Source organism: Podarcis vaucheri (assembly GCF_965113315.1).
Source record: "Podarcis vaucheri genome assembly, chromosome: 5".
Taxonomy (NCBI): Eukaryota; Metazoa; Chordata; class Lepidosauria; order Squamata; family Lacertidae; genus Podarcis; species Podarcis vaucheri.
In genome coordinates, this window is record NC_138763.1 from 82,694,842 (window position 1) to 82,719,373 (window position 24,532).

The 24,532-nt window shown below is 45.3% G+C and overlaps 1 protein-coding gene across 6 annotated transcripts; it reads right to left on the reverse strand.

The window, feature by feature from the left end:
• Positions 1-55: 55 nt before the first annotated feature.
• On the reverse strand, positions 56-24,146 carry PRXL2A (peroxiredoxin like 2A). Of its 6 annotated transcripts, none has more exons than XM_082222513.1 (6): positions 24,035-24,146; positions 6,746-6,925; positions 5,479-5,573; positions 4,111-4,251; positions 1,163-1,327; positions 56-465 (listed from the first exon to the last, which is right to left on the reverse strand). In XM_082222513.1, exons 2-6 carry the CDS (start codon positions 6,921-6,923, stop codon positions 358-360), a joined length of 687 nt encoding a protein of 228 aa, XP_082078639.1. In that variant the 5' UTR covers positions 6,924-6,925; positions 24,035-24,146; the 3' UTR covers positions 56-357. The 6 variants fall into 6 exon arrangements, with proteins under 6 accessions (XP_082078639.1, XP_082078636.1, XP_082078638.1 ...); XM_082222510.1 differs by lacking the exon at positions 24,035-24,146 and adding an exon at positions 21,421-21,445; XM_082222512.1 differs by lacking the exon at positions 24,035-24,146 and adding an exon at positions 11,894-12,038.
• Positions 24,147-24,532: the final 386 nt, after the last annotated feature.

Here is a 24,532-nt window from a genome sequence, read left to right on the forward strand (position 1 = left end):
TTAGCAAGGTGAATTTAAAAAGCTACAAAACAAAAACCAATTGGGACTTCGGTAATTGTTTCGAATGTAGTTTTTATTAGCTTTCCGTCATCAATCCTGCATTCAGATATCCAGATACACCTAGCAGTTTTGTTCTAACTGGAAACTATCTTGGCTAGATCTTTGGATTTCAGACCAAGCCCGTCATTAATCCAGTAAGAGAAACACAGAAGGAATATCTGGAGCCAACAGTAGTACTAAACAGCTGCTATAATGGAACATTGTGTTTGCTATCTAGGAACAAGTTAGAGATATAGTTAAGAGCTTCCACCCAGACTTTGTAGCTTTTTTGTAAGTAAGAAAGGGCCATCTATATCTCTAGTTATGCTCTGAAGGTGGTGGTTGGATCTTCTCAACAGCTTCAAGGACAGCATTAAGGCTTACTTTGTCTCCAAATTCCTTCTCACGATGCTCCAGGAGAATGCCCTAAAATAAAAGGGAAAATGTGGGTCAGGTACGCAGTTCCTTTGTACAAAACTATGTTTGAGGCACTTAAACTTCTGCAAATCCTCTAAGCTCCCTATTTCTGTGCAAGTGAAGTACCGTTGGAATTGGGCAGCGTAAGCTCTTCCCCCACACGGGTGCAAAATTGAGAAAATCCCTAATTGAGAAGATCCATTTCTGGAACAGGACCAGGGTGGTGGTGGTGTCCTGCCCCCCTTCCCCAATAAATCCTGGCAACGCCCATGCCTCATTTACCGCATCCCTTACTTACTTAATCCTGCCATATCCTTAAAAAAAAGAAATGCAATACCACACCTGATCCCCCCAGTTAGGATTTCAGTATTCTGCATTTCGTTACCTTAGTAAGACTAACTTTTTCGCTCCCTGGCCTTTTGGGAAGGGAGTCAGCTGCCAGAATCAAGGCCTGGGCTTTCAATAAGATGAATACCTCTTTGCATCTTTCCCAGATGAGGATATGAAAAAAGTGGTGCCCTCCTCTGTGAAGGATGCTGACTGTTCAATGGAGCCATAGTTCTGCCTCAACGCAGGAGACCAGACAAGAGAGAGCAGTGGTCTCCAAGACCCTACGAGAGGTTGAAAACTGCAGAACATGGAACTAAAGGATGCATGGGAACAGCTTTGCACTCGCTCATTTACACACAGACATACACACAGATACCTGCTTCCCAGGACCAATAACGAAAACTCCTCCCAGGACAAAGCCTTCTCCTGCCAAGTTCCCAGTATAGCCATGCTTCCAAGCATTGAAGAAATGCCTCCAGACGCTGCAGCGAAACATGCCTAAAAGGGTCATCTTTCTTTTCTTAGGCCCATAGAAACGTCTCTGTAGAAAGGGATTAGAAACAGTGAGTCAAAACAGAGAGAGTGTGTGTTCTTCCTCGAGAAACACAACGTTTCCTGATCCGGAGCAAAACAAAAGGTAAACAAGGTTCAGACTACCACCGATGGGACTTTGTGTACATTCTCATTCTGCAGGAGTGCAGGGAAAGCAGGCTGCTTGCATGCTATAGACATTTAAAGCACATCGCTCCCTACAAAGAATCCTGGGAGCTGTAGTTTAAGGGTGCTGGAGATTGTACCTCTGAGGGGTAAACTACAGTTCCCAGCATTCTTTGGGGGCAAGGTACTTTATATGTACGGTGTGTGCATAGCCACAGAGCGTGGTAAAAAGGTAAAGGTAAAGATAAAGGACCCCTGACAGTTAAGTCCAGTTGTGAACAACTCTGGGGTTGCGGCGCTCATCTCGCTTTACTGGCAGAGGGAGCCGACGTTTGTCCACAGACAGTTTTTCCGGGACATGTGGCCAGCATGACTAAGCTGCTTCTGGCGAAACTAGAGCAGCGCACGGAAACTCTGTTTACCTTCCCACCGGAGCAGTACTTATTTATCTACTTGCACTTTGGCGTGCTTTCAAACTGCTAGATAGGCAGGAGCCGGGACCGAGCAACGGGAGCTCACGCTGTCGCTGGGATTCAAACTGCCAACCTTCCAACCGGCAAGCCCTAGGCTCAGTGGTTTACAGCACAGCGCCACCCGCGTCCCCACAGAGCGTGGTACTGGGTGCAAAAACTAAGCTTCCTCAGAATCTTGGCTCTCATGCCAAAATAACCTTCTAGCCCTTATAGCTACAAATATATGCTTGAAATGCTTTAGCTGAGATTCCTGCGTTGCAGAGGGTTGGACTAGATGACCCTTGGGCCCCTTCCAACTCTATGATTCTTTGAAAGTACTTAGGTTATGGCTGCTGCAATTTCAGGAGCTGGAAGAGCCATAAGGTCTCTAATGGCTGTGGGGAGCAGGGCTGGCCCAAGACATTTTGGCACCTAAGGCAAGCCACAAAATGGCGCCTCCCTACCACTACGGGAGAATGGGTGAGCAGGGATCTACGTCAGGAACAAGATGGGAATTAAGATGTACATCAGGGACAAGGGTGAGAGGAGACCAGCAGCGCCTCCTACTGGCCAAGAGGCCATTGTAGAGGCAGCATTAGGGTGAGGCTGCCTAGGAAATCCAGCCTCCAAGGAGCTGCCACTGCAAAGGCAGCAGGCATCACATTCCTTGGAGGCAGGATCAGCTCCCTCTGTGGACCCTGCTGCCTGAGGCGATCACCTCACCTTGTCTCATGGGTGGGCCAGCCCTGGGGCGAGGGCTTTGAATGATTTAGAGAAGTTGCTGAAACCAGGTTCTCTTGGTTGAGCAGAAATTGGGTTTCCTAGCTGCGGAATTGTAATGTTTTTAGCACCCCCTCCTGAGTAAAGAGTTGCTCCCCCTCCCTACCTTTTCATTCATTTCTTTCTCGCCTGCCTCCCCCCTTCCCTCCTCATCTGCATCCTGATTCATGTGCTGTTTGCAGCGCAGCCTCACCATTAAAAAAGGATGTGCTTTTATTCTGCCCTGAACATTTTTAAAACAGCTTACTCCCCCCTTAGTTTACCATTCGTAAACATAGTCAAATGCCATCACAGTATCTGTTCTTACTGGTGAACCACACACAACTGATTTGTTACCAACTTTCTTTTTATTTTTGGCACCTGCTAAAAGATGGGGTGCCTAATAAGACACACAGCCCAATTATGTGGGGAATAAATAGATGTCCTAATCTTTCCATTTATCTATGCATGCTAATGGGGAAATCATGCAAAGACAGGCCAGTGCTTCAGAGCTAACCTGTTTTCTGCCTATGTATATTTATGATATATAAATAGAAAAGCAAAAGCCAATTAGCCTCTTAAGTAGCAGCTTTGCTAAGATAATCTTCACGCCACTGACTTCCCTCCAGACCCCCTAGTTGCAAGAGAAGAGGCATAGCCACATCTCTTATCACAGTGGCTCTGCTGGAGGGATCTGTGTGCTCCGAAATTTTAGTAAGTGGGATCATGGACCAACATGAGCAGCTTTCATTTCTGAAGTTGGTCAAAAACCTATGTGGGAGTGTATTCTCACTGTGTGCCCCTGCAAAGAAGACAGCAAGAGAGGAATGCCATTGTAGGGGGTGGGGAGCCATCACCCAAGCTATGGGCATTTTTTTTTTTTAAAGCCCAAATCACTATGCAATGCAAAGGGTATTCAGAATGCAAATGTGCATTACAAAAAGTCTTGTGTTTCACATTTGCAAATGATCACACCTTCAGCCAAGCAGCACAGGAGGGGCTCAATGGTGAATTGTGGAGTTTTTCCACACATATATTTGAGCCACCTGTGAACCTTTTGCCAATAAAGGATCATACAGTGGTACCTCGGGTTAAGTACTTAATTCATTCTGGAGGTCCGTTCTTAACCTGAAACTGTTCTTAACCTGAAGCACTTTAGCTAATGGGGCCTCCTGCTGCTGCCGCGCCGCCGGAGCACAATTTCTGTTATCATTCTGAAGCAAGGTTCTTAACCCAAGGTACTATTTCTGAGTTAGCAGAATCTATGTAACCCGAGGTACCACTGTATAAGCTTTTTGGCCAGTGCAAACTTAACGCCTGCTTCACAAACCAGTTTAAGCAAGAATAGCCTTACGCCTCGCACCTGAATGCACATTCAGACAGAGTGGCTCAAAACTTCTAACATAATCTAGGAGACAGATGAACAACCCAAGTACAAGTCACCAATTGGATCTACCTGTGCATCCAGAAATATCTCCCCCTTGAAATACGGCTGAAATTGCTCCACCTCGGTCCCAATGTTCTCCTTCACAACAGCATACAGGGGAATGCCCAGCTGGTCAAGCTGGGGCTTCAGAGAGGACAGCTGGGCAGCTTCCTTATGAATGAGAGAAGAGATAAGTTATGTGGCTGCAGCCTACAAGCCACCCCTATGTAGGGACAACCCTCGCACTGCTCTTATCAAACATGCCCTGAAATGAAGCCTGTGGGAATGCATGTTAAGATGGCATCACATTGGGAGGGGATTTTAGAAGTGCTAATGCTCTGTGGCCTATCTAAGGAACAGGCAGAGCCTGCTGCATGGTGGTGTTGCAACTGTGGACCTCCTAGCAGAACGCCACTGGATTCTTTCCTTTCCATCTTTAGACAGCTAGAACACTTTTAACTGTGTTGTGCGACCGCTTTTCACATTTTAATTCCATCATTTGTTTCAGATTTTAGGACTGTCACCTTCTTTCAATTTCTTGTGGTATTGCAATTTAGGTGGCTGGACATAGTTCGGTTATGCAACCTAAAAATATTTAAAATAAGTAACAGTGCAATCCTAACCATTGGTGAATTCAATGGGGCTTCTTCCTAGATGAGTGGGTTAGGATTGCAGGATTAATTAAAAAAAACATTTTAATTAATACCTTGTTTTAAATTGTTGTCTCTCTCTGTGTATATGCTTTATTATTGTAATCATCTTATTATTGTAATAATCTAGTTAACATAACTGGGAGGAAAATCAGGCTTTCCTTGTGTAAATCTAAAGCCAAGCAAAACGCAAAGGTCGAAACACATGTTGTAACCTAAGGAAACCTAAGCTCAAAATTAATGGTAAGTTTAGCCGCTGAAGGATCTCTCCACCGCATCTCCACACTGCCAGGCGTCCAACACAGAACAATAGGAGGAAGGTAGACATAGGAAGAGGACTTGAGTATGAAAGAGAAAACGCAAACAGGGGTGGACCTGTAATATTCCTACCGCAGCTCATCTGAATGGAAGATTGGGAAAAGGAGATTGACCAAAAAAAAATATAAAAAAATATCAAGAAGTAAATATGATAACTCAGTTGGTACAGCATGAGACTCTTAATCTCTGGGTTGTGAGTTCAAGCCCCACTTGGGCACGAGATTCCTGCACTGCAGGGGGTTGGACTAGATGTCCCTTGTGGGCCCTTTGATTCTGTGAAACTCTTTAACATAGTACCAAAAAATTGGCAACATGGAAAATATACTAGACCCTTATCTCTGTATCCATGCAGCCCACAAGCGTCTTGAAATAGCAAGGTTAAACCCCATCATTTGCCCTTTAGAAAGAAACCACAAGGAAAACACGCTACCTCTCTGCACAAAAATCATCCAGGCCGCCGCACTGCCATGATGACGGCACCATGCTTCCTCCACAGTTCCTCTGCTTTGAATGCTCTTGGCTCTGCTGAGGGACAAACAATAGCACATGTCATTATGGTCCTTGTTGCCTCTTGTTCACTTTGGCAGCCGTGTAAGATGGACTATCTTCTCAGCTTCTTTCGATATTATTTATGAGGTTTTTGAAGACCACTTGAATTTCAAGTGTTACGCTGAATGATATAATCGAAGCCACCATGCCACGGGCTCACAAACTGTGCGTGGCAAGTACAGCCTCACTGAGTTGGGCTGGGGCCTTTCAGTGAACACATTTTCTTTCAGAAACGGGAGCAAGTGGGATCTGTAACCAAGTGTTGCAGAGTGAAGTGCTTCTGTTCAAGATTCCAAATATTCTATCTTCAACTCCTGCCACTCATTTCTGCCAAACAGTCAGCATTCTGCGTGCATTGATCATATTCGGTCCTCCCTGGGTTGTTTCTGCAGTTCCCAGAGGGCCCCCCCCCTCAAAAAAAATATTTTTTGTACTTCTGCAAACAAGCCCATTGATTATGTTCCACTTGTGAACATGTGGTGCCATTTTAACCATATAAGCCAGTGGTTTTGAACCAGTGTGCCGTGGCACCATGGGGTGCCTTGAATGATGGTCAGGGGTGCTGCACTGGCCTCTGTCCCTCTTTCCTTCCCTCCCTCCTCTGATGCCCTCTCGGGTCTGCCTTCCAAAGGCTAGCACAGCTATTTATTGCAGCAGCCCTGGCTATAAGCTCCGTAGGGAAATGTTGTCCAGGGACAGCAGCAGCAGCAGGTCAGAGGATTCCCAAGGAGATGGGAGAGGAGAGGGGGCTGAGGGAACACTCCACAAGGGAGGGTGTTCGAAAATGGGTGAGATGCTACCAGCTCTGCAGGCACGGGGTGACACAACTGGGCTCCTGAGCCTTACAGGGTGCCACAGAAAGAATGTAGTTGGTTAAAGGAGCCATAGACTCAGAAAGGTTGAAAACCTCTGATATAAGCAGTTCAGTGCCTGCTGGAAACAAAGAGAAGTGTGGTAAACTCTATGCCACATATTAGAAAGCTGCAGTTCCGATTCCACAAAGGCAGAAATGCTGCTCATGGGTCTTTTCCCCATGCCTGGAAATAAAGGTTCTTTCCCGCAACAGGCTTTCCAAAGTATTAACCGACTGCTTTTTCAGAACACTGGGTTCTCAGCCCACGGAGGACCCTACCACACATAAGCCTTACCTCCTCCCAGAGTCTTCAGATCTGCTGACCCGAGAAAATCCAAGGAAGCCTTTTCCGCTTTAGTCAGAAACAAATCTGTATTGGCAAGGATTATCCCTGTCACAGCAGCCCCAATGGCTCCGAGGCCAATGGTCCACATCGCCATGGAGAAATAGCCCAGGTCAAGCTCCGAACACATGTCTGAAAAACAAAACAAACAAAGAAAAAGGTCTCCATTACTCCACTAGCTGACAAGGTTTCAAGACAAAACAATCCTACAAAACCAATTTCACCTAGAGACCCGATGGGATTATTTTGTTTACAAGGTACTGGCTTGATGTTCAAAGAGTTCCCAACTTGGACCATTATGAATTCTCCATGAAACCATCACTGAGAGATACAGAATTGAGAGACACTGAGAGACACAGAATTGAACGGCACGTCGGCAGGAGAAGGTTGCGGGGGGCGGTCTGGTTTGTGCATCGATTAGCCAAGAACCCCCAAGTGTAAACTGCAGACTGCTTTTTCTACCGAAACAGGGGAGTCAGCAAGCAATCTTGCTTTTCAGTAGGCAGCGGTTGCCACTTTCAAAGAGTAAAATTCCAATCCTCACGGGCTCCAAGGATACTTCAAAGGGTGTGGGCAATGTCCACTGGAATCTCGGAAGGGAGGCAGAAGAAGATATCCACTAATTGACGGCGTGCCTTACATAGCTCATGCTCGCCACTGTCTGTGATAAGCTAGCTTTTGCAACCTGTCATGCTATAGGCCCTTAATTTGGACTGCCTGGACACCAACTTAACTGCCCCCCCTTTTAAAAAACCAAATATAAGGGCATACATTCACCCCTGCATTCTGGATTTTTAGATTCCATACCATTTAAGTGGATCTCCTTTAGCTATATAACTCCTTGTGAGGGATGTGTTCTAAAAGGGAGCAGATAAATACATTCCCTTTTCCAGGGTTTTTGCAGGGTTTCTCCAAAGAAGAGGGATTCTCAAGGGACTCAGAGGGAGCAGTTGGGGAAAATGGAAGATTCTCAGTTATAGAATCAGAGACTTGGAAGGGATCATCTAGTCCAACATGCAGCTGGCCCATATGGGAATCGAACCTGCAACCCTGGCATTATAAGCACCACACTCTAACCAATTGAGCTATCCAGTTCATGGGCAACATTTTTTTCTTCTTATTTAAAATATTTCTGGGTCACTTTGTTCATGGCACAATGAAAGGCACATTTTTTTATTTAAAAAAACCCACACAGGATCTACAGGCTTTTTCTTTGTTTTACAAAAAATTATATACCACTTGATTGTAACAAAACCTCTAAAGCAGTTTACAAGACTTTTTAAAAATTATCAATCAAAACAGTTTTTAAAAGCAAATACTGTAGTGAAAACTTTTCAAAAGCAAGTAAAACCAGAGGTAATCTAAAAAGAGATTAAAATATGTCAACATCTATATATCTGGGATAGACTTGCCTAAACAAAAATGTTTTATTTGCTTAGTTCACACAAGCGCATTGCATCATGGAGGAGCGAACCATGTGCATAATAAAAAGGCTAGCTGCACACTGATCTTTCCTCAGTCACAGTGATATCATTAGTGCCATCTTGGGAAAACATTTGTGCAATAAATACTGATTCATTACTCACACATTGCATACAACCAGGAATGTGCCAATCTACGTTCCCTCTAACCTAGAACACAGTTTCAAAGAGACAGAACTGAGTCAGAATCCCCCCCACATCCGACCTTGGAGGCTGCGGAGGTCTTATTTGTACAAGATTCCAAACAAGCCATCGCAGCATATGGCAAAATGCATGTTTTGAAGCAGGGATTCTACTTGGACTTAGCCACTGTGAACTCCGAATCTGTTAGCTCTGCCGGCATATGGCTGGAGATGCTACGATTTTGGTTAAAAAATGAAAAGGGGCAAGGCGGTAGGGCTCATTCATAAGCTGGAATGGCAGATGGAAAGGAGAGACCACTGCCATATATTTTTAAGAGGACATTTGATATACGATATAAGCAAATCCATTCCCATCATATAGGACTGCAGCACTCTGGAACAGAACAAGAGCGATGGGATGTGCCAATTCTAGTGTTTTAATTTGTGTGGCATGGACCTGAAGTCCCCCAAGGAAAGAACTGTAAGGAAAGCAAAAAATAAATAAATAAATAAATACCAAGTTGACCACATTGGTTCCCAGGGCAATCAAACAATATTTATTTTATTTCATAAAACGTACACACAACTCGATTGTAAAGGGGGGACGGACCCTCGAAGCAGTTTAGGTTTAGAAAGAAGATAAAACAATAAAATTATCACTAAAAAAATTATCACTGTTATTTAAAACATTCAGAAGGTTAGAACCGCAATGGAATAGACTAAAGCAAATTAAAACTCATACAATAACACAGTGATTGGGACATTGGTGGACATCAAGGCAGGTCAAGACGTGAAACATGGGTCAGCAACTGACAACCTCTGAATCAAAACAGGCCATTTAAGACTTCCCAGTTGGCCCCTTACTAACTGAACCAGAGATGGAGATACAGTGGTGCCCCGCAAGACGAATGCCTCGAAAGACGAAAAACTCGCTAGACGAAAGGGTTTTTCAGTTTTGCGTTGCTTCGCTAGACGAATTTTCCTATGGGCTTGCTTTGCAAGACGAAAACGTCTTGTGTTTTTTTCTTAAAGCCGCTTGAAGAGGCGCAGTTGTGACGGACCATGCTTCGCAAGACAAAAAACATCGTAAGACGAAAAGACTCGCGGAACGAATTATTTTCGTCTTGCGAGGCACCACTGTAGAAGAAAAAGTGGTACTTTGCTGGCAAGACACCTATGGGTGGGATGATGGTGGTAGAGAAGAGGTTTGTCCCACGGCCCACCATTTCCCTCTGTACCTGCACCTCTGCCCCACCAGGATGGTAGAGAGAGAAAAACAGGAGAGCAGATAATGGGGTTTCTGTGGGGTTCAACATATTTAAAGAGCATTGTCTTGGATTATACAAATCACTGTTCAATCCCAGAGTTTTCTCTGAAGACTTTAATCCTAGCAACCAGAACAGATATTCCCAACAGCATTTCAAGTTAACTGGTTGTTTTTTGTTTTCTTCCCTAAAAAAATAAATAAATCATAGTAATCTATTCATCCCACATCAGTGAGTATCAGTGGTGGTGATGGGGTGAGAGCGTAGGAGACCAATACCCAGATGTCATATATCTGCGTATTTACTACTGTTCTGACAGTAGTATTGATTCTAACTTAACTGCTATTATTAAACACCAGCAGCCAATGCTGTGGACAAAGGAGGAGGATTTAAGTGGCTTAACCGCTGTAAAATCTGTAGCTCGGATTGGCACTTGGAAAACATTTCGCAATGTAGGATTTAAGAGCTTGTGCCTGGAGCCAGTTCCTGGAAACCTGTTAAAAGGATGTTGAGAAGCAGAGCTGAGACAGACTTCAGCCAGGTGGCTATGAAGAAAAACCCCTAGCCAAAGAGTAGATGGCAGTGCCCTCCTGCTGTTGTGGAGTACAACTCCTGCAAATCCCAACCAGCATGACCAATGGTTAGGGACAGTGTTCAAAACTTCCACTGTTCTGGGCGCATTTTGCAGCAGGGAATTTCATTAGCAGGAGCAGTTTCTGAGCTCAGGGCACAGTGCTGCGCCTAAGATTTCAGATTGAAACTGCAGAGTGGGAGGAAAGGAGGGTCTGAAGACTGGAGAAGAGACCCTGTTAAGAATATTAGGGGGGCGGGCAGGGAAAGGACCAGACCATGTGAAAAATGAACATAGTATTTTAGCTGCGGTTCATTCATTTTCAGCTTTGTATTCTTCTTATAAAAAAGGGGGCCTAGCCATTCCGTTGTTGCGCCCATAACCTAGGTTTAAGTTGCCACTTAGCTCCTAGCTTTCCTATCTCAGTTTCTAACACTGGTTAGGGATGATAGGAGTTGTAGTCCAACAACAACTATGTCCGCTGATGCAGAGTTTAGTCAGAGCAGTCAGTTGAATAAACCGTCTGACCCTGTATAATATGGCAGCCACACAGTAAATCTGTGATTGGGTGCCACACAAATACTGAAAATAAGATAGCATTATTATTGTTTAAAAATCTGTCTTTCCCATCATGTTCCCAAATTTTAGTGCAATTGCATTCACATTTGCTTCAACTGGAGTCTACTTTTAAACTTGTCCAACTTTTAAGGGCCAAACTAGACGAGATGGCGGAAGTCCTGTAATTGCATCTCCCACTTTAAAACTTTTAAAAAGCAAATGCAACCATGGAAATGCCCTGATTCAGAGTCCGCTTGAATATGTTGCCTTGGGGTATGGGGATTAAGCCTTCCCAATGCCATTTCTCTTATCCAACCCTCGCCCCTCAAGCTTGTGGGGCATAGCATGCAGGTAGTCATAGAACTTCAAACATGAAAATAGGGTTAGGGACCTCCAGATCTGAACTGCTACATCAACATAAAGCAGCTTTTGTGTTCACCCTATTCCCTTTCTTTAAATCCATTTTAGCTGTTTCACATTTGTATTTTTACACTGTTGTAACTCATCTCAGGGTGAAAGATGGATAAGAAATCACAGATTTGGAAGGCTCATCTACTCTAACCCCCTGAAATGAACCCACAACCCTCAGGTTAAAAGTCTCACGCTCTCCTAATTGATTTTATTTCTTTTTTAAAACTTCTCATGAATAAGGCATGAGTGAAGTAAACAAAAGGGCACGAGCAGCTCGAACAACCACACAAATACCACACAACCATAAACCTATAATCCAAGTGACCTCAGGACGCTGCTAAACTAGGACTCCCAGCACCACTGGCCCCTGCAATATATACAATCATATTGTGTTTTTTATCATGTTGGTGCCATTTGGGCTCCTCATACCACAGATACACAATTTTTCATCCTGCCTGGCCACCACGTTCATTATAGCGTGACTGAAACCAATGCCCTACTAAGCCTGGAACAAAACATATATAATATCTGCACACACAACAAGTGGATGTGAGAATTTTGAAACACAACAGAACCATCTACTCCTCCTTGCAGAGAATGCACAAAGCATGAAGCAATGCAGATCTGAATGCAGATATTATATCTGTTTGGACTCTGAAAATGTGCAAGGTTTAAGAAATGAACGCACTTACCAGTGCCCGCAACAGTTAGTAAGCCGGCAGGTACGCACAGACTTGACACCCGGGCGAAAGGAAGCCAAGAGCCATCTAGCCTGGCAGAAGGGCAGATACGATGTGAAAAGGCTCCGGCGGGCAAGATGCTTTTGACTCACCCTCCTCAGTAGTGTGGGCAGGACCAGGCGTGCTGCCAGCCTGAGAAACCTTGGCGTCAGCCTGAGCACATCACTACAGAAGCCATTACACAAGATAGATCATGTCGAAATCTAGGGCTGGCTCATGACAAAGTATTGTGCCAGGGATACGATTCCTTGCAAGTTGTTTGGAAGAAGTGGTCTCGATCGTGTGATCCTGGTGTGGCAAAGAAAAATGCCACACAAATTACAATAAGCCCACAGAAATTACTTGGCAGTGGAAACCACTACTAGCCTGGCCTGACCGCGTGCAGTTCTTTTAGACGTTTGTGGCTTGAAAGGAGAATTAAGAAGGCACTTTCGCGGAGCTTCTCTGCCTCATTGCCCAGAACTGATTCTTAGGCAACCTAGGAACAAACCCTATTTGCTGATTTGCAGGTTTTGTTCGGCAAATTGGGGCGAGTGAGCTCAAGCCGGCTAAAGGTGCAGGGTCACCCCAAGCCTTGTGAAAAATGTAAGTACAAAATCTAACACAGTCATATTAATAAAAGCAATGAAACGGATCCAAGAGAGGGCTTATCCATGCCTTTGTTTGGCCTGCCACCTTCCCCCCAAGAAAACCCAATCTTTAGCTCTGAATTGGAACAAACGGCAATTGGATTTTCCAGAGGGAAGCGGTGGGGCAAAACTGCTTGAACCCGTGCTTAGAAAGCATGGGACATGCGGAAAACGACTCAGCTTTCTAGGCCCAGGACAAGCAGAAGTGTAGATGAGCCCAGAGTATTGAGATCATAGAATTGTAGAGTTGGAAGGGACCACAAGGGTCATCTAGTCCAACCCCCTGTAATGCAGGGATCTTTCACCCAACATGGGGCACAAACCCATGACCCTGAGATTAAGAATCTTGCTCTACCAACTGAGACAACTTCCAGGAACCAGTCAGCCAACAGATCCTTAAATATCAGTTGAATTACCTAAAAATTAGTATATGGACACTTTGAGAGGGAAGAGAAGTGAATTTCCCTCGGAAAGGTACCTCAGTCATTACAGCCGGTGTCAAAAAGTCCCTTTTCTCCTCTCCCACACCAGTTACCAGCGTATTGTACAAACAGTTCACAGATACGTCATAAGAGAACTTGGGCCTGTTGCAGGAAATGCTGGCAGAAGTTGGCAACTCTTATTGCTGAATTTCAGCAAGGTACTTCTTATTTTGCTCATCGTAATGCCCATCTGTCAAGGTGCTTCCCAGCCAAAGGAATGCATACAGCAGATAGTTAAGTATTTATTGTCAAAAAAAATAACACTCACGGTTTGCTTCTACAGCTCTGGGTAGCTATGCGCAGCAATCTAGCGGCTAGGCAGCTATTCCCATCTCTGCGCTTTATGGAGCAGTTGCAGCAACAAGGGACCACTCCCCCTCCACCAGTTGATGCACCTTCCCCCGGTAGCCAGAGACTATGCCTATGTGTGGAAACTGCCTCTGCCCCTCTCTTTTCAATCCCTTCTTGGTTCTGGAGACAGTTGTGCAGGAGAGGTTTGGTAAGCACGTGTCCCTTCACTTGCCTGACCTGCCTCTTAGTCCCCTTCTTCCAACCCACCCTCCAGCTCTGAATCTTCCCCTGCTGCTGCTGCTTCTTTTTAAAAAAAAGAACAAACTTTATTCAAAACATTGAAGTAATACATTAAAAGGCATTAAAAGAGAAAGCTTGTAAAATATGTACAGGATAGCAAGGAAGGAGTTGGGATGCTAATCTGGAAAAGGATTTCTTTCATGTCTATTCATGGTATTTTTCAAGCAGCATTTGCAAACATCTTACACCATAGGATGGAGTAAGACTCCTGGGCAGCTTGTTTGGTTGCTACTTTAATGCTACAGGTTCTCATCGTAAATCTTTGCCCTGAAACCAATTCTCCTTGGCAGTCTGGCTCTTTTGTTCCGAAACCTGACTTAAAGAGAAAATCTGAGAGTCCGAAGCACTTCCATCAACATTCTGCATTTGTACAGGATTTGTAGCTGAATAATTCCCCGTTGCAGACCAGGGAGTGTAAGTGCTTGATGCCATGAAGAAGTTCCCAGCTGATGGTGGAGGCTGCCTCACCATCTCTGCACCATAATATGGAACTGGGCAGTTGCTTGCCTGGGAAGTCTCACAAAGCCCAGTTCCACAAAAAGCAGCTTGCTGGTAATAAGCAGGGTTCAATTCCAGGGAGCTCTGCTGTTGCGGGGCATAGAGATGCTCTCCTGGTTGCGTGTTGTTGAGAGGTGGATCTTCCCCTGCTTCTGATTCTTGCCTCTACCACTGCTCCCCTCTCCAGAGCCAGACTCCAGCCAACCTTTCCCCTCGGTGCACACACATCAGAGACCTGTCAGTCCCTGACACAATTGTGGTGAGGGATAAAGAGCTATGCCATGGCACTCAGTGTGTATCCGCAGAGCACTAAAAAGCCTTATGAATCTACTTGCTTCCCTCTGTTTTCAAATACTTCACACAACTCCCACCATCACGGACCCATTGGCCGTATGATATGGACCTGATAGAAGCAACAGTGCAGTCCACACTTTTCCCGTCCCTGCCTGCTCATCGGGTATTCTGCCAAAACAGTACAGTGGTGCCTCGCAAGACGAAATTAATTCGTTCCGCGAGTTTTGCCGTCTAGCGAGTTTTGCCGTCTAGCGAAGCACGGTTTTAACGGTTTAACAAAGTCGCGAAAAGTTTTTGTCTTGCGAAGCAAGCCCATAGGGGAATTCGTCTTGCGATGCAAATCGAAAACGAAAAAACCTTTCGTCTAGCAAGTTTTTTGTATTGCGAGGCATTCGTCTTGCGAGGTACCACTGTATTTCTGAAATACTGAGATCAACCTTGTGAAACGACACCCACTGAAAAGATACCAGGTCAGTATCGCCACCTTGGAAATGTTTACGCTGGCTGACAAAAGCATTTTGTCCATGTCTGATCAATCACTATCTCAAATCAGCTTGCTTACTGAGCACACTTCCTTCTACCTTCTCTCCTGTGAGCTGAGAGTTCTGAAATATATTGTGGCATAGCCCCCTTAAGAGCCACACTCGATGGGAGAGTCTCTCCCCTCCCACCCTGGCGCCCATTTAAAAAAACAAAAACAACGCAGACCTGGAAGATTAATCAGAAGAAGAGCAGAGGTGGGCTGCTTACCCTTCCCTCCCACCTTTCATAAGCTGTGTTTCTCCCTGTGTGGGGAAATGCAGGCTATCCAAATCTTTTCCTTCAAGGGAAACAGCTATGGGGAGTGATTTTTAGCAGGAAGCTGCCTACCTTATAGTGTCAGACCTTTGACCTATCTTATTAAGTATTGTTATGAATCTGCAAGTGCAAGGCACCCTGGACTCAAGTAGTGTTAGAATTTAATTAAGGTTGGGATGCAAGATCCCATGTGTATTAAAGAACCCTCTGTAATCAGCATGTGTGAGGTGTTAACGAACCTAGGTATCGTAAATTGTATCTCAGACACTCCCTTTAATCTTAGGCAGGCAGGTGTAAAAAGCTATTTCCTCAGAGGTAATAAAACCCTGGGTGTGGATCGGAGCATCAAAAAACAATGTGTAAAAATGCAGATGAGTAGGGCTCCTCTTTCTGTGTTACAAAAGACCAAGGCTTAGATTAGCATGGGTAGAAAAAGAGGGGTTTTACCATTTCTGGGGAAAGGCAAGCTGCAAAACAAGGATGATGCTACGTTTGGAAGAACCTGGTGCCGGTGCCGCTACTGCTACTACTACTACGACCACCATTACCAACAACAACAACAACAACAATAGTATTTATACCCTTCCCCATCTAGACACACACACACACACACAGTGGTACCTTGGTTCTTGAACGTAGTCCATTCCAGAAGTCTGTTCGACTTCCGAAACATTCAAAACCCAAGGCACGGCTTTCCAATTGGTGCAGATGCCCCGGAAACAATAGCCGACAGTTGCATCGGACGCCCGGCTTCCAAAAAACGTTCGAAAACCGGAACACTTACTTCCTGATTTTTGGTGTTTGGGAGCCGAAATGTTCAAGTACCAAAGCATTTGAGAACCAAGATTCCTCCCTCTCTCTCTGTGTGTGTGTATGCATACACACACATAGATATGAGCATCACTTCCCAAGTTTATAAATATATATATATAAAACACAGCTTGAGCTACACAAACACAACCTAAGCTACACAAACACACACAATATATCATAAAGATGCCCCGGTCTCCACTGTGTCCCATTCCCAAAGGAAACACAGAACCTGGGTGAGTGCATGAGTCTAGCGCACTACTTGGTGGGGATTGGGGTGGCATAGTATTACCTACTATGTTGACCAGCAGTAGTTCTCTAAGATTTCAGGCAGAAATTGAACCTGGGACCTTCTGCACTCAAAGCAGATGTTCTACCACCGAGCGACAACCCTTCCCTTTAAGGAGAGAGAGAGAGAGAGAAAGTATAGCGGGGGGGGGGGGACGGACGTTAAGTAGCCCCTCCCTGTCATCACTCCCAGCTGGGAAAAACTAGCCTTCTCCTTAAGCTATTTCCCCATGAAATGCTCGGATCCAGCAAATGCTGCCCCACACAACATATCTGAATGTGTAGTCCAGCTCTCCACTGTGGGATGTGGCAAGTGATCGTGACAGGTTTCGCTGAGATAAAGAACAGAGGCAAAAATAGAACGCTCTCTCCTCAGCTGCAACTTGCTTTCCTCGTTCGAAGTTCCTGCAGGGTCTGTGTCTCCAGAAAATGTGATCCGGCAAGAAAAAGCCATAGCAAGTTTAACCTGTCTAAGCAAGGTCCTTAAATTTCAAGGATGAACACAGCATTTAAAGCAACAGCTTTAGCTGTGGCATAGGGGCGGGAATTTTATCGGGCACATCTTTTTAACACTGTCGCACAACACAAACTTTCCTGCTGAAGTTCTCCGTTCTAAACAACTACCAGAACCCTGTTGCCTCTGGCAGTGTTTATGTCAGCACGTGTTGGGGGGGGGGGAATATGTGCATGGGCACAGGCACAGAAGAATATAGGCAAACCCACCCCACAATTCTGAAATCTATACAGTGGTTACATGGTGAAGGAATTCAGGAAACGGCCAATGGCCCATCTTAGTCCAGTATCCTGTTCTTGCAGTAGCTAACCAGATACCTGTGGGAACTTCCAATGCCCACATTTTCTAGGTGTGCAATGCTGATCTAGAGTTGATTAATGGTAGCTTCAACTGAGCTGAAAGCCAGGGATATTGCAGTAATTATGCAATCCCTTTATAGTGCATGACAATGTGGTCACCACTCATTTGCATGCATTAAATACCTAGGTTTCTGTTTCTGTACTCAACTCAGATAGCATCTGTTTGCTTAATAAAAACAACTGTGTCCCAGTTTTAGGGATGTTTGGACTGTCATCACAAGTGAGGAGGGCCTATCTTAAAAGCCCTATCGGACGCAGGTGGCGCTGTGGTCTAAACCACTGAGCCTAGGGCTTGCTGATCGGAAGGTCGACGGTTCAAATCCCCACAACGGGGTCAGTTGCTCGGTCCCAGCTCCAGCCAACTTAGCAGTTCGAAAGCATGTCAAAGTGCAAGTAGATAAATAGGTATCGCTCCAATGGGAAGGTAAATGGTGTTTCCGTGCACTGCTCTGCTTTTGACAGAAGCGGCTTAGTCATGCTGGCCACATGACCCAGAAGCTGTACGCTGGCTCCCTCGGCCAGTAAAGCGAGATGAGCGCCGCAACCCCAGAGTCGGCCATGACTGGACCTAATGGTCAGGGGTCCTTTACCTTTACATGGCTAGAGATGTAAAATGTCCATAAATTTGGAAGCTAGGGGTGGGGTGACTTCCCCTCCCCCAGGGTTTCCAGGAGAGGAAAATAAAAATATATGCAATACTTTCTTATCAAACCTAAACTTATTTCACTGTTTTTACAACATATAAGGCATCATTATTAACATACAGAATGGTACTATGTTGCATTTTTATGAAATTTGACAGAGCAATTCCATGCATGTTTTACTCACAAGCAAGACGTACTTGGTTTAGTGAACTTTGCTCCCAGATAAATGCATGCAGTTTCAAATGTATTCATGCCTTAGTTCTGTTCAAGCAAAATTGTGAATATACCCAGTGCTAGAGAAAGATCCTCAAACTACTGCACTCCATGCTACCAAAGGGCATGCTATCTTGTTTCTTCCTGTTTCTCAGATGGCAAAATGTAAGAGTTGAAAAGGAAAGCACCATCAACCAGAGGAAGGCAGAAGCAGCAATTCACAAGCATGCTTCTCTCACGACAATGGTAGAACCCCAGATGCAGAAATGCATCTTGCATTTGGGTGTCCACACTATTCGTAAGTCCTATAGAGTTTTATATGAAAGACAATCTGCATACTACACAATCTGGGTGTGTAAAACCCTGTACTAAAAAAGGATTTAACTCATTCTAACAAAGCAAGTATTTCATAGGCGATCCCCCTTCTCCCGTTTCCCCCAAAGTTTCCAAACAAAACATGGGATGGAAGAAGGGGGGGGGGGTAGATCTGGTTTCTCTCCCCACCACCAGGCACAAGTCAGCAAGATGATGTCAGAAGAGGCCAAAACCTTTTGACAAAGGTATTCATTAAGCACTCCTAAGTGTAATAGCCATAGGATAAGAGGAGTAGTCTTGTGGATCAGGAAATGGTTAAGAAACAGGAAGGGAAGTCTAGGAATTAATGCCTCATTCTCCCACTAGAGGTGTGCAGAAAGTGGAGTCCTTTGAGGATCAGTATTTGGACTTTTTAACTTGTGTATGAATTACCGGTACTTAGTTTTAGGGATGAACAGTGGGGTAGCCAAGTTTGCTGAGGATGTTATATTGTTGAAATATACTCGGAGTCGAGAGTGGATTTCATGCTCTTTATCCAGCTCATAGTGGTGAGGAGGAATGAAAGTTTCCCCAAAGTATCTGCTTTATATACATTATTTACACAATGGGCTGCACGTGATTGGCTAATTCCGGAATTCTCCTGTAGGCCAATCAGGTTGTGGATTCATTTCCATCTGGAGCTGGATTGGGTGGCTCCTGCAGACCAATCATACTGCTGCATTGTTCTAGGACCAATCAGACTGCTGCATTTTGGATCCTATTCAACTCAGTACATAACGATTGCTAAAACAAAAATGGTTTCCAAGAGCTCCAAAACGTTCTGTCCAATCTGGGTGAGTGGGCAGTAAAAATGGCAGATGGAATTCAATGTAAACAAGTGTAAAGCGATGCACATCAAGGCAGGGGGGAAATCACCAAGGGCCCCTCAGTATCACCCACACTCTTTTGCTAAACCACTCCCCAAGGTTGCTGGAAGAGTGTGATGTGATAATCTCTGAACTCCTTGGGAGACAAACTGCTTTCACAGATTGCTCTCTTGGAGCTTATGGTAGCCCCAACCAGTCACTAACCAGATCTGTACCTCTTTTGCTTCCACAGTGGTACAGTGGTGGGGTGTATGGGATGTTAGAGAAGGGGGTATTACCTCTGGTGAGGGACACGTCACACTCCTTCTGCAGTAGTTTGTCTACCTTGGTCCACATCCTACATCCAATTCTCACCTGTGGCCCCTAGAAGCTGTCTGCATGTAACAGTGGCGGCACCCTGGGAATGGCTTCGACTGGCTGGCAAAATGAGGGGAGGGTGGTCGGTGGGTCTCAAACCCTCAGGGAGTTAGGGACTTCCTCTGCATGCAGAGACAGGCTGTGGCGGATTGAATGGATGAGACCATTTCTGCACATGCTGTGGAGGGAAGTGAGGGGCAGATGGGACTCGTCCACCTGGGAAGGTGGCCTATCTAGGAGAAGGAAAACTCTGATCCTAAACCTCCACACCCTTGCGGGACACCTTTGGGAGAAGAAAAGGCTAAGGAGTAAACCCTACATCAGGTATGTCCAAAGTCCATTTCGGGGGCCCGCCGGTTGGTTTAATCCAGCCCCTGTGGCAGTTTATTTCCTGGGGTAAAATCCTAAAAAACAACAACTTCAATCCTAAAAGAAGCTCAACAACTTCAATCCAAAAAAAAGGTCAACAACTTTGGCCGGCCCTTTGGTTGGCCCTCATGGCCCTTCACTTCATCAAATCTGGCCCTCTTTGAAAAACATTTGGACACCCCTGCCCTACATAAATCTGGAGTGAAGTCCCTAAGACAGTTGGATACCACTTTGTATGCCTCCTTCTGTCAACTGCTGCAACCAAGCTGGTGCCAAACGTATTCCTCTGCTTTCCTTTGGACCACATCTGTGAGGCCAAGAGGGGGGTCTTGTCATCTGGGCAGCCTAGGAACTCCATACACACTGCCTAGGCTTGCGCCCAGGGAGGTCGATTCCATGTTCCTAATGCAGCGGTTTGACTTCGCTCCCGGAGGCGCACTCTTTTGACTCTTCAGACAAGACAGATGCCAACAAGGGTAGAGGGGTGGGTGTTCCCAGACCATTCACTGCACCCAACAGATGTGGATTACTCAGTTAAGAGAGAACGCAGATGTAAGCTCTTTCACTCCTTTTGCCTTTGATCAGCCTTGCCCAGAACAATTAAGCGGCTCTTTTAATCATTAATATCTCATTTCTCTTGGATGAGTCAGTCCCGTTCGCTATACATTCAAAGGCCACTCCATTCAGCTCAGTCTGTTGCCCCCACATTCCCCGCAGCAACGTCTATGAACTGCGAAGCCAGGAGCAGATCTGGCAAACCCCTGACGATCAAAGGGCAAATCCAAAGGCACTTTTGTGCACACCCACCATTTGGCAGCAAAACAATCCACTTCGGGAGCCCCACCAATGCAGTGGCATTTAAATGTTATATTTATAGCTTATAAAGTGAAGCCCCGCCTGGTTTGCAAATCAACCTGGAGCTACAAGGAGGGGCAGAGCATACAGAAGGCCTCATTAGAGCCAGCAAGGCAGCTGGATTGGGAAAGACTTTACCTGGGGTCTTGAAGAGCAGGTGCCAGGCAGCATCACTGAATACAGTGGACGCTCGGGTTGTGAGTGCGATCCGTGTGGGAGGCACGTTTGCAACCCGCAGCGCCGCGTCTGCGCACGCGTGGGTCACGATTCGGTGCTTCCGCGCAAAGCACGATTTAGCGCTTCTGCGCGTGCGCAAGCACCGAAACCCGTTCCGGTACTTCCAGGTTCGGTGCGGTGCGCAACCCAAAAACGCGCAACCTGAAGTGTCTGTAACCCGAGGTATGGCTGTATATGAATCTGTAATGTGACTCAGTTTAAGGGGGGGGGGGCGACATTTGATCTGGCCTGTGGCCTGGATGCTCATCTCCTCTGCCTCACGAACCATGGACCATGTTTAACAGGTGAGCAGGGCCATGGGAGAGACCTCTAGTGCATAATAATAATAATAATAATAATAATAATAATAATAATAAATACCATCCTTCATCCAAAGATCACGGGGCAGTTTGCAGCATAACGCTACCACATGAAAGCACAAAATACCTATCATAATAAGAACAAAACCAAAAACCAATAACCCCCTCCCACAAACCTCACTAGTGAAGTACTGTGGACCTCATTTTTTCAAAAACGAAGCCATGGACCCCCTACTTTTGAAAATTTGCCATGTTAAATCAAGATGGCAGACTGAAACTTTCAAAACTGCAGTTGTGGGATGTTCCCCCCACTCATTTGACTTCCTGAGCAAAGCCCAGCACTTACTGCGGGCATATATAATAATAATAATATAATAATTTATTATTCGTACCCCACCCATCTGGCTGGGTTTCCCCAGCCATTCTGGGCGGCTTCCAACAAAGATTAAAAATACATTAAAATGTCGCACATTAAAAACTTCCCTAAACATATATATATGCCCCCAATCCTGTGGATTTTGTTTTGAGGAAAAATATTACACAAATAGCAAACCAGTTTCCAGAAGCTTTCAGCTATGCTGGCAGGTCTTAATCCCAGGTAAATGGATGGAGCCCAAAGATGCTATTCTTGATGTACAAGATACGAAGTTAATACTCACTTTAAAGTGAGGATTATTTCAAAACAAAGCACAAGTGTTTGATTAATGTAAAGGGTTATTTCTAAATACGCCATCTGTTACGCAATGGGTTTGCACAGCCTCCCCACAGGATTCAGGTCACAAAAGATTTACTCGATTCCCAGCTCTGTTCTCCTTACGTTCAAAGCGAAATACATACCAACTCAAGCGAACGTGTGTTTAAAACTAGGGAGGCAAGAGTAAATCAACACAGCTATCTAATCATTTCAGCTGCAATATCTGCCTTTTAAATAGGGCTGCCAACCTTTCGATCCACCACTGTAACAGTTTTAATACTGCCTTAATGTGCAGGCATCAGTGTGCTAATGTTTATCTTTGAAGTGGGGGGAAGACACCTGACAATTTATGCACATCAAACTGCTTTGAAAGACAGGAGAGTAAGCCAGGCTAGGTATTTTCTGGTCAGCTGGCAACCTTCTTAAAATAGGCTGCTTCTTTATTGAACCTCACAAATCAAAGGTTGAAATGGTGCCTGAAATCCAAGCCACAAATCCGATAAAATGGAATATTTGGATAAACTCTACTTAACTCCTCATAAGGAACATATTTATTTACATTCATTGAGGAATATTCAAACGACAAATAAAACTGCAAAACAAACAAACAAACAAACAAAACCTAAACTATTTATACATTCTAGGCTATCCAGTGCAGAAATTACCTGTAACAGTAAACAGCGTCTCCTCAGACTTCACAGACAGTAATAATCTTTCAGAATATGTTTTTTTAAAAAATATATCTGAAAGACATGACATTCATTTTCTCAAGAGTCAATACCACTGCAAGATTTCACCTAAACATTTGGGGAAGCTTCTTTAGGTTCAGAAGTGGAACAGAGTTCATCAGGGTGCTTTGCTGGAGATCTTTAAGTGATGACTGGATGGTCATGTTTTAGGGGAAGCTTTTAGTTGCAAGATTCCCAGACTGGCAAGGATCAGAGGGTCTATCTGCCCCCTTCCAGCTCTATAAAGTCTGTTGATTCTAGTACAACTTCCTAGAGCCAATATGGTAAATACTGCTCCTCTTACTTTGCAGTTAGAAATACAGAATCGCAAAGTTGGAAGGCACCCTATGGTCATCTAGCCCAACCCCCTGCAATGCAGGAATTTCAACAGTCCCCCATCCAATTTGAAACCATACTGAACCCCGCTTAGCTTTGCAAATATGCTAGCAGCTTTACTGCTGCACCATAAGCAAAGTGTCATTTTCTTAGGACCCTACCTTTTCATTTTTATGGTTGTAAGTTGCTTTTAATATAGTGCTTTGCTACTGTAAGCCGCTCTGGGTTAAGGATGAAGGATCATCAATCATTTGATAATAATTTCAGCAGAACTTCCAAATTGGGGCACTTAACTTGGGGAGGGGGCAACAAGATTATATCTAACTAGATTAACATATAATTACACTGCAACGAGATGGGGGGCGGAGGCAATTATAAATGCTTTAAAAAGAGAGGGGGGAAAGTTGTGCCTTTAAAAGAGGCGAACCTTTCTTGGTAAATTTCCTGCATCCTCTCCCCTACTCTGAGGCACTCCCAGCGGCTTCATTCAGCCAGATGGGAGGAAACCCTCCACCGACAAGCCACTCGGCTTCCAGGCAGCCCTGACTAGGCTTTTCCAAGGGACACCGCAGAGTGGATCCCGCCTGCCCGCCCCCCGCCCCGACATGGAATATTATTTCTTCTCTGGCTGCGCTTTTTCTAGCGACAACCAAGCGTAGATTTCCCCCTTTCTTTTGGCTGCAGAGAATATTGTTCTTATTCCATCCCTGCCTGCGTTTTTTTCAAGGATCAACCGAGAGTGGATTTCCCTCTTTTTATTCTTTGGCTGCTGGGAATATTGTTAGTATTCCCTGCCTGCCTGCGTTTTTTTTCAAGGATCAACCGAGAGTGGATTTCCCTTGATCTGCAGCAGGGAATATTGCTGTTTTATTCCCTCCCACGGCCGGGCTATTGCAAGGACCGAGGGATACTCACACCACAGCAGCTCCTGCAGAGAGATGCTCCTGCGGGCTCAGCGCCTCCCCTGCTGCAACTGCTGCCGCTGATCAGGCGCCTCCCCGAGCGCTACCTGCAAGCGACGCCAAGGTCTTTGCTTTGTTGCAACCTTCGAGCCTGGGAGCGGGGGGGGGGGGGCTCCTCAACGCGCTCCCAGGCTGACTAATCAATCCCCCGCACGCTGATTGATGGCAGGGGAAAGAGGCGAGCGGGCTGCAGGCTTCCCCGCTCTGCCTATGCTGCGGGCAGCGTTGCCTAAGGCGAGAACGTGCCATTATCAGCTGCTGCTGGCCAGGCCATGGGCGCCTGTGAGGTTGCGGACTCTCTTTCCTTGGAGCTTTTAAAGCAGTGTTTGGATCACAATATGTCATGGGTGCTTTAGCTGAGATTCTGTATCCAGGGCAGCTGTCTACCAGCTCCACCTGGTACGCAGGCTGAGACCCTACCTGCCCACAGACTGTCTCACCTGAGTGGTGCAT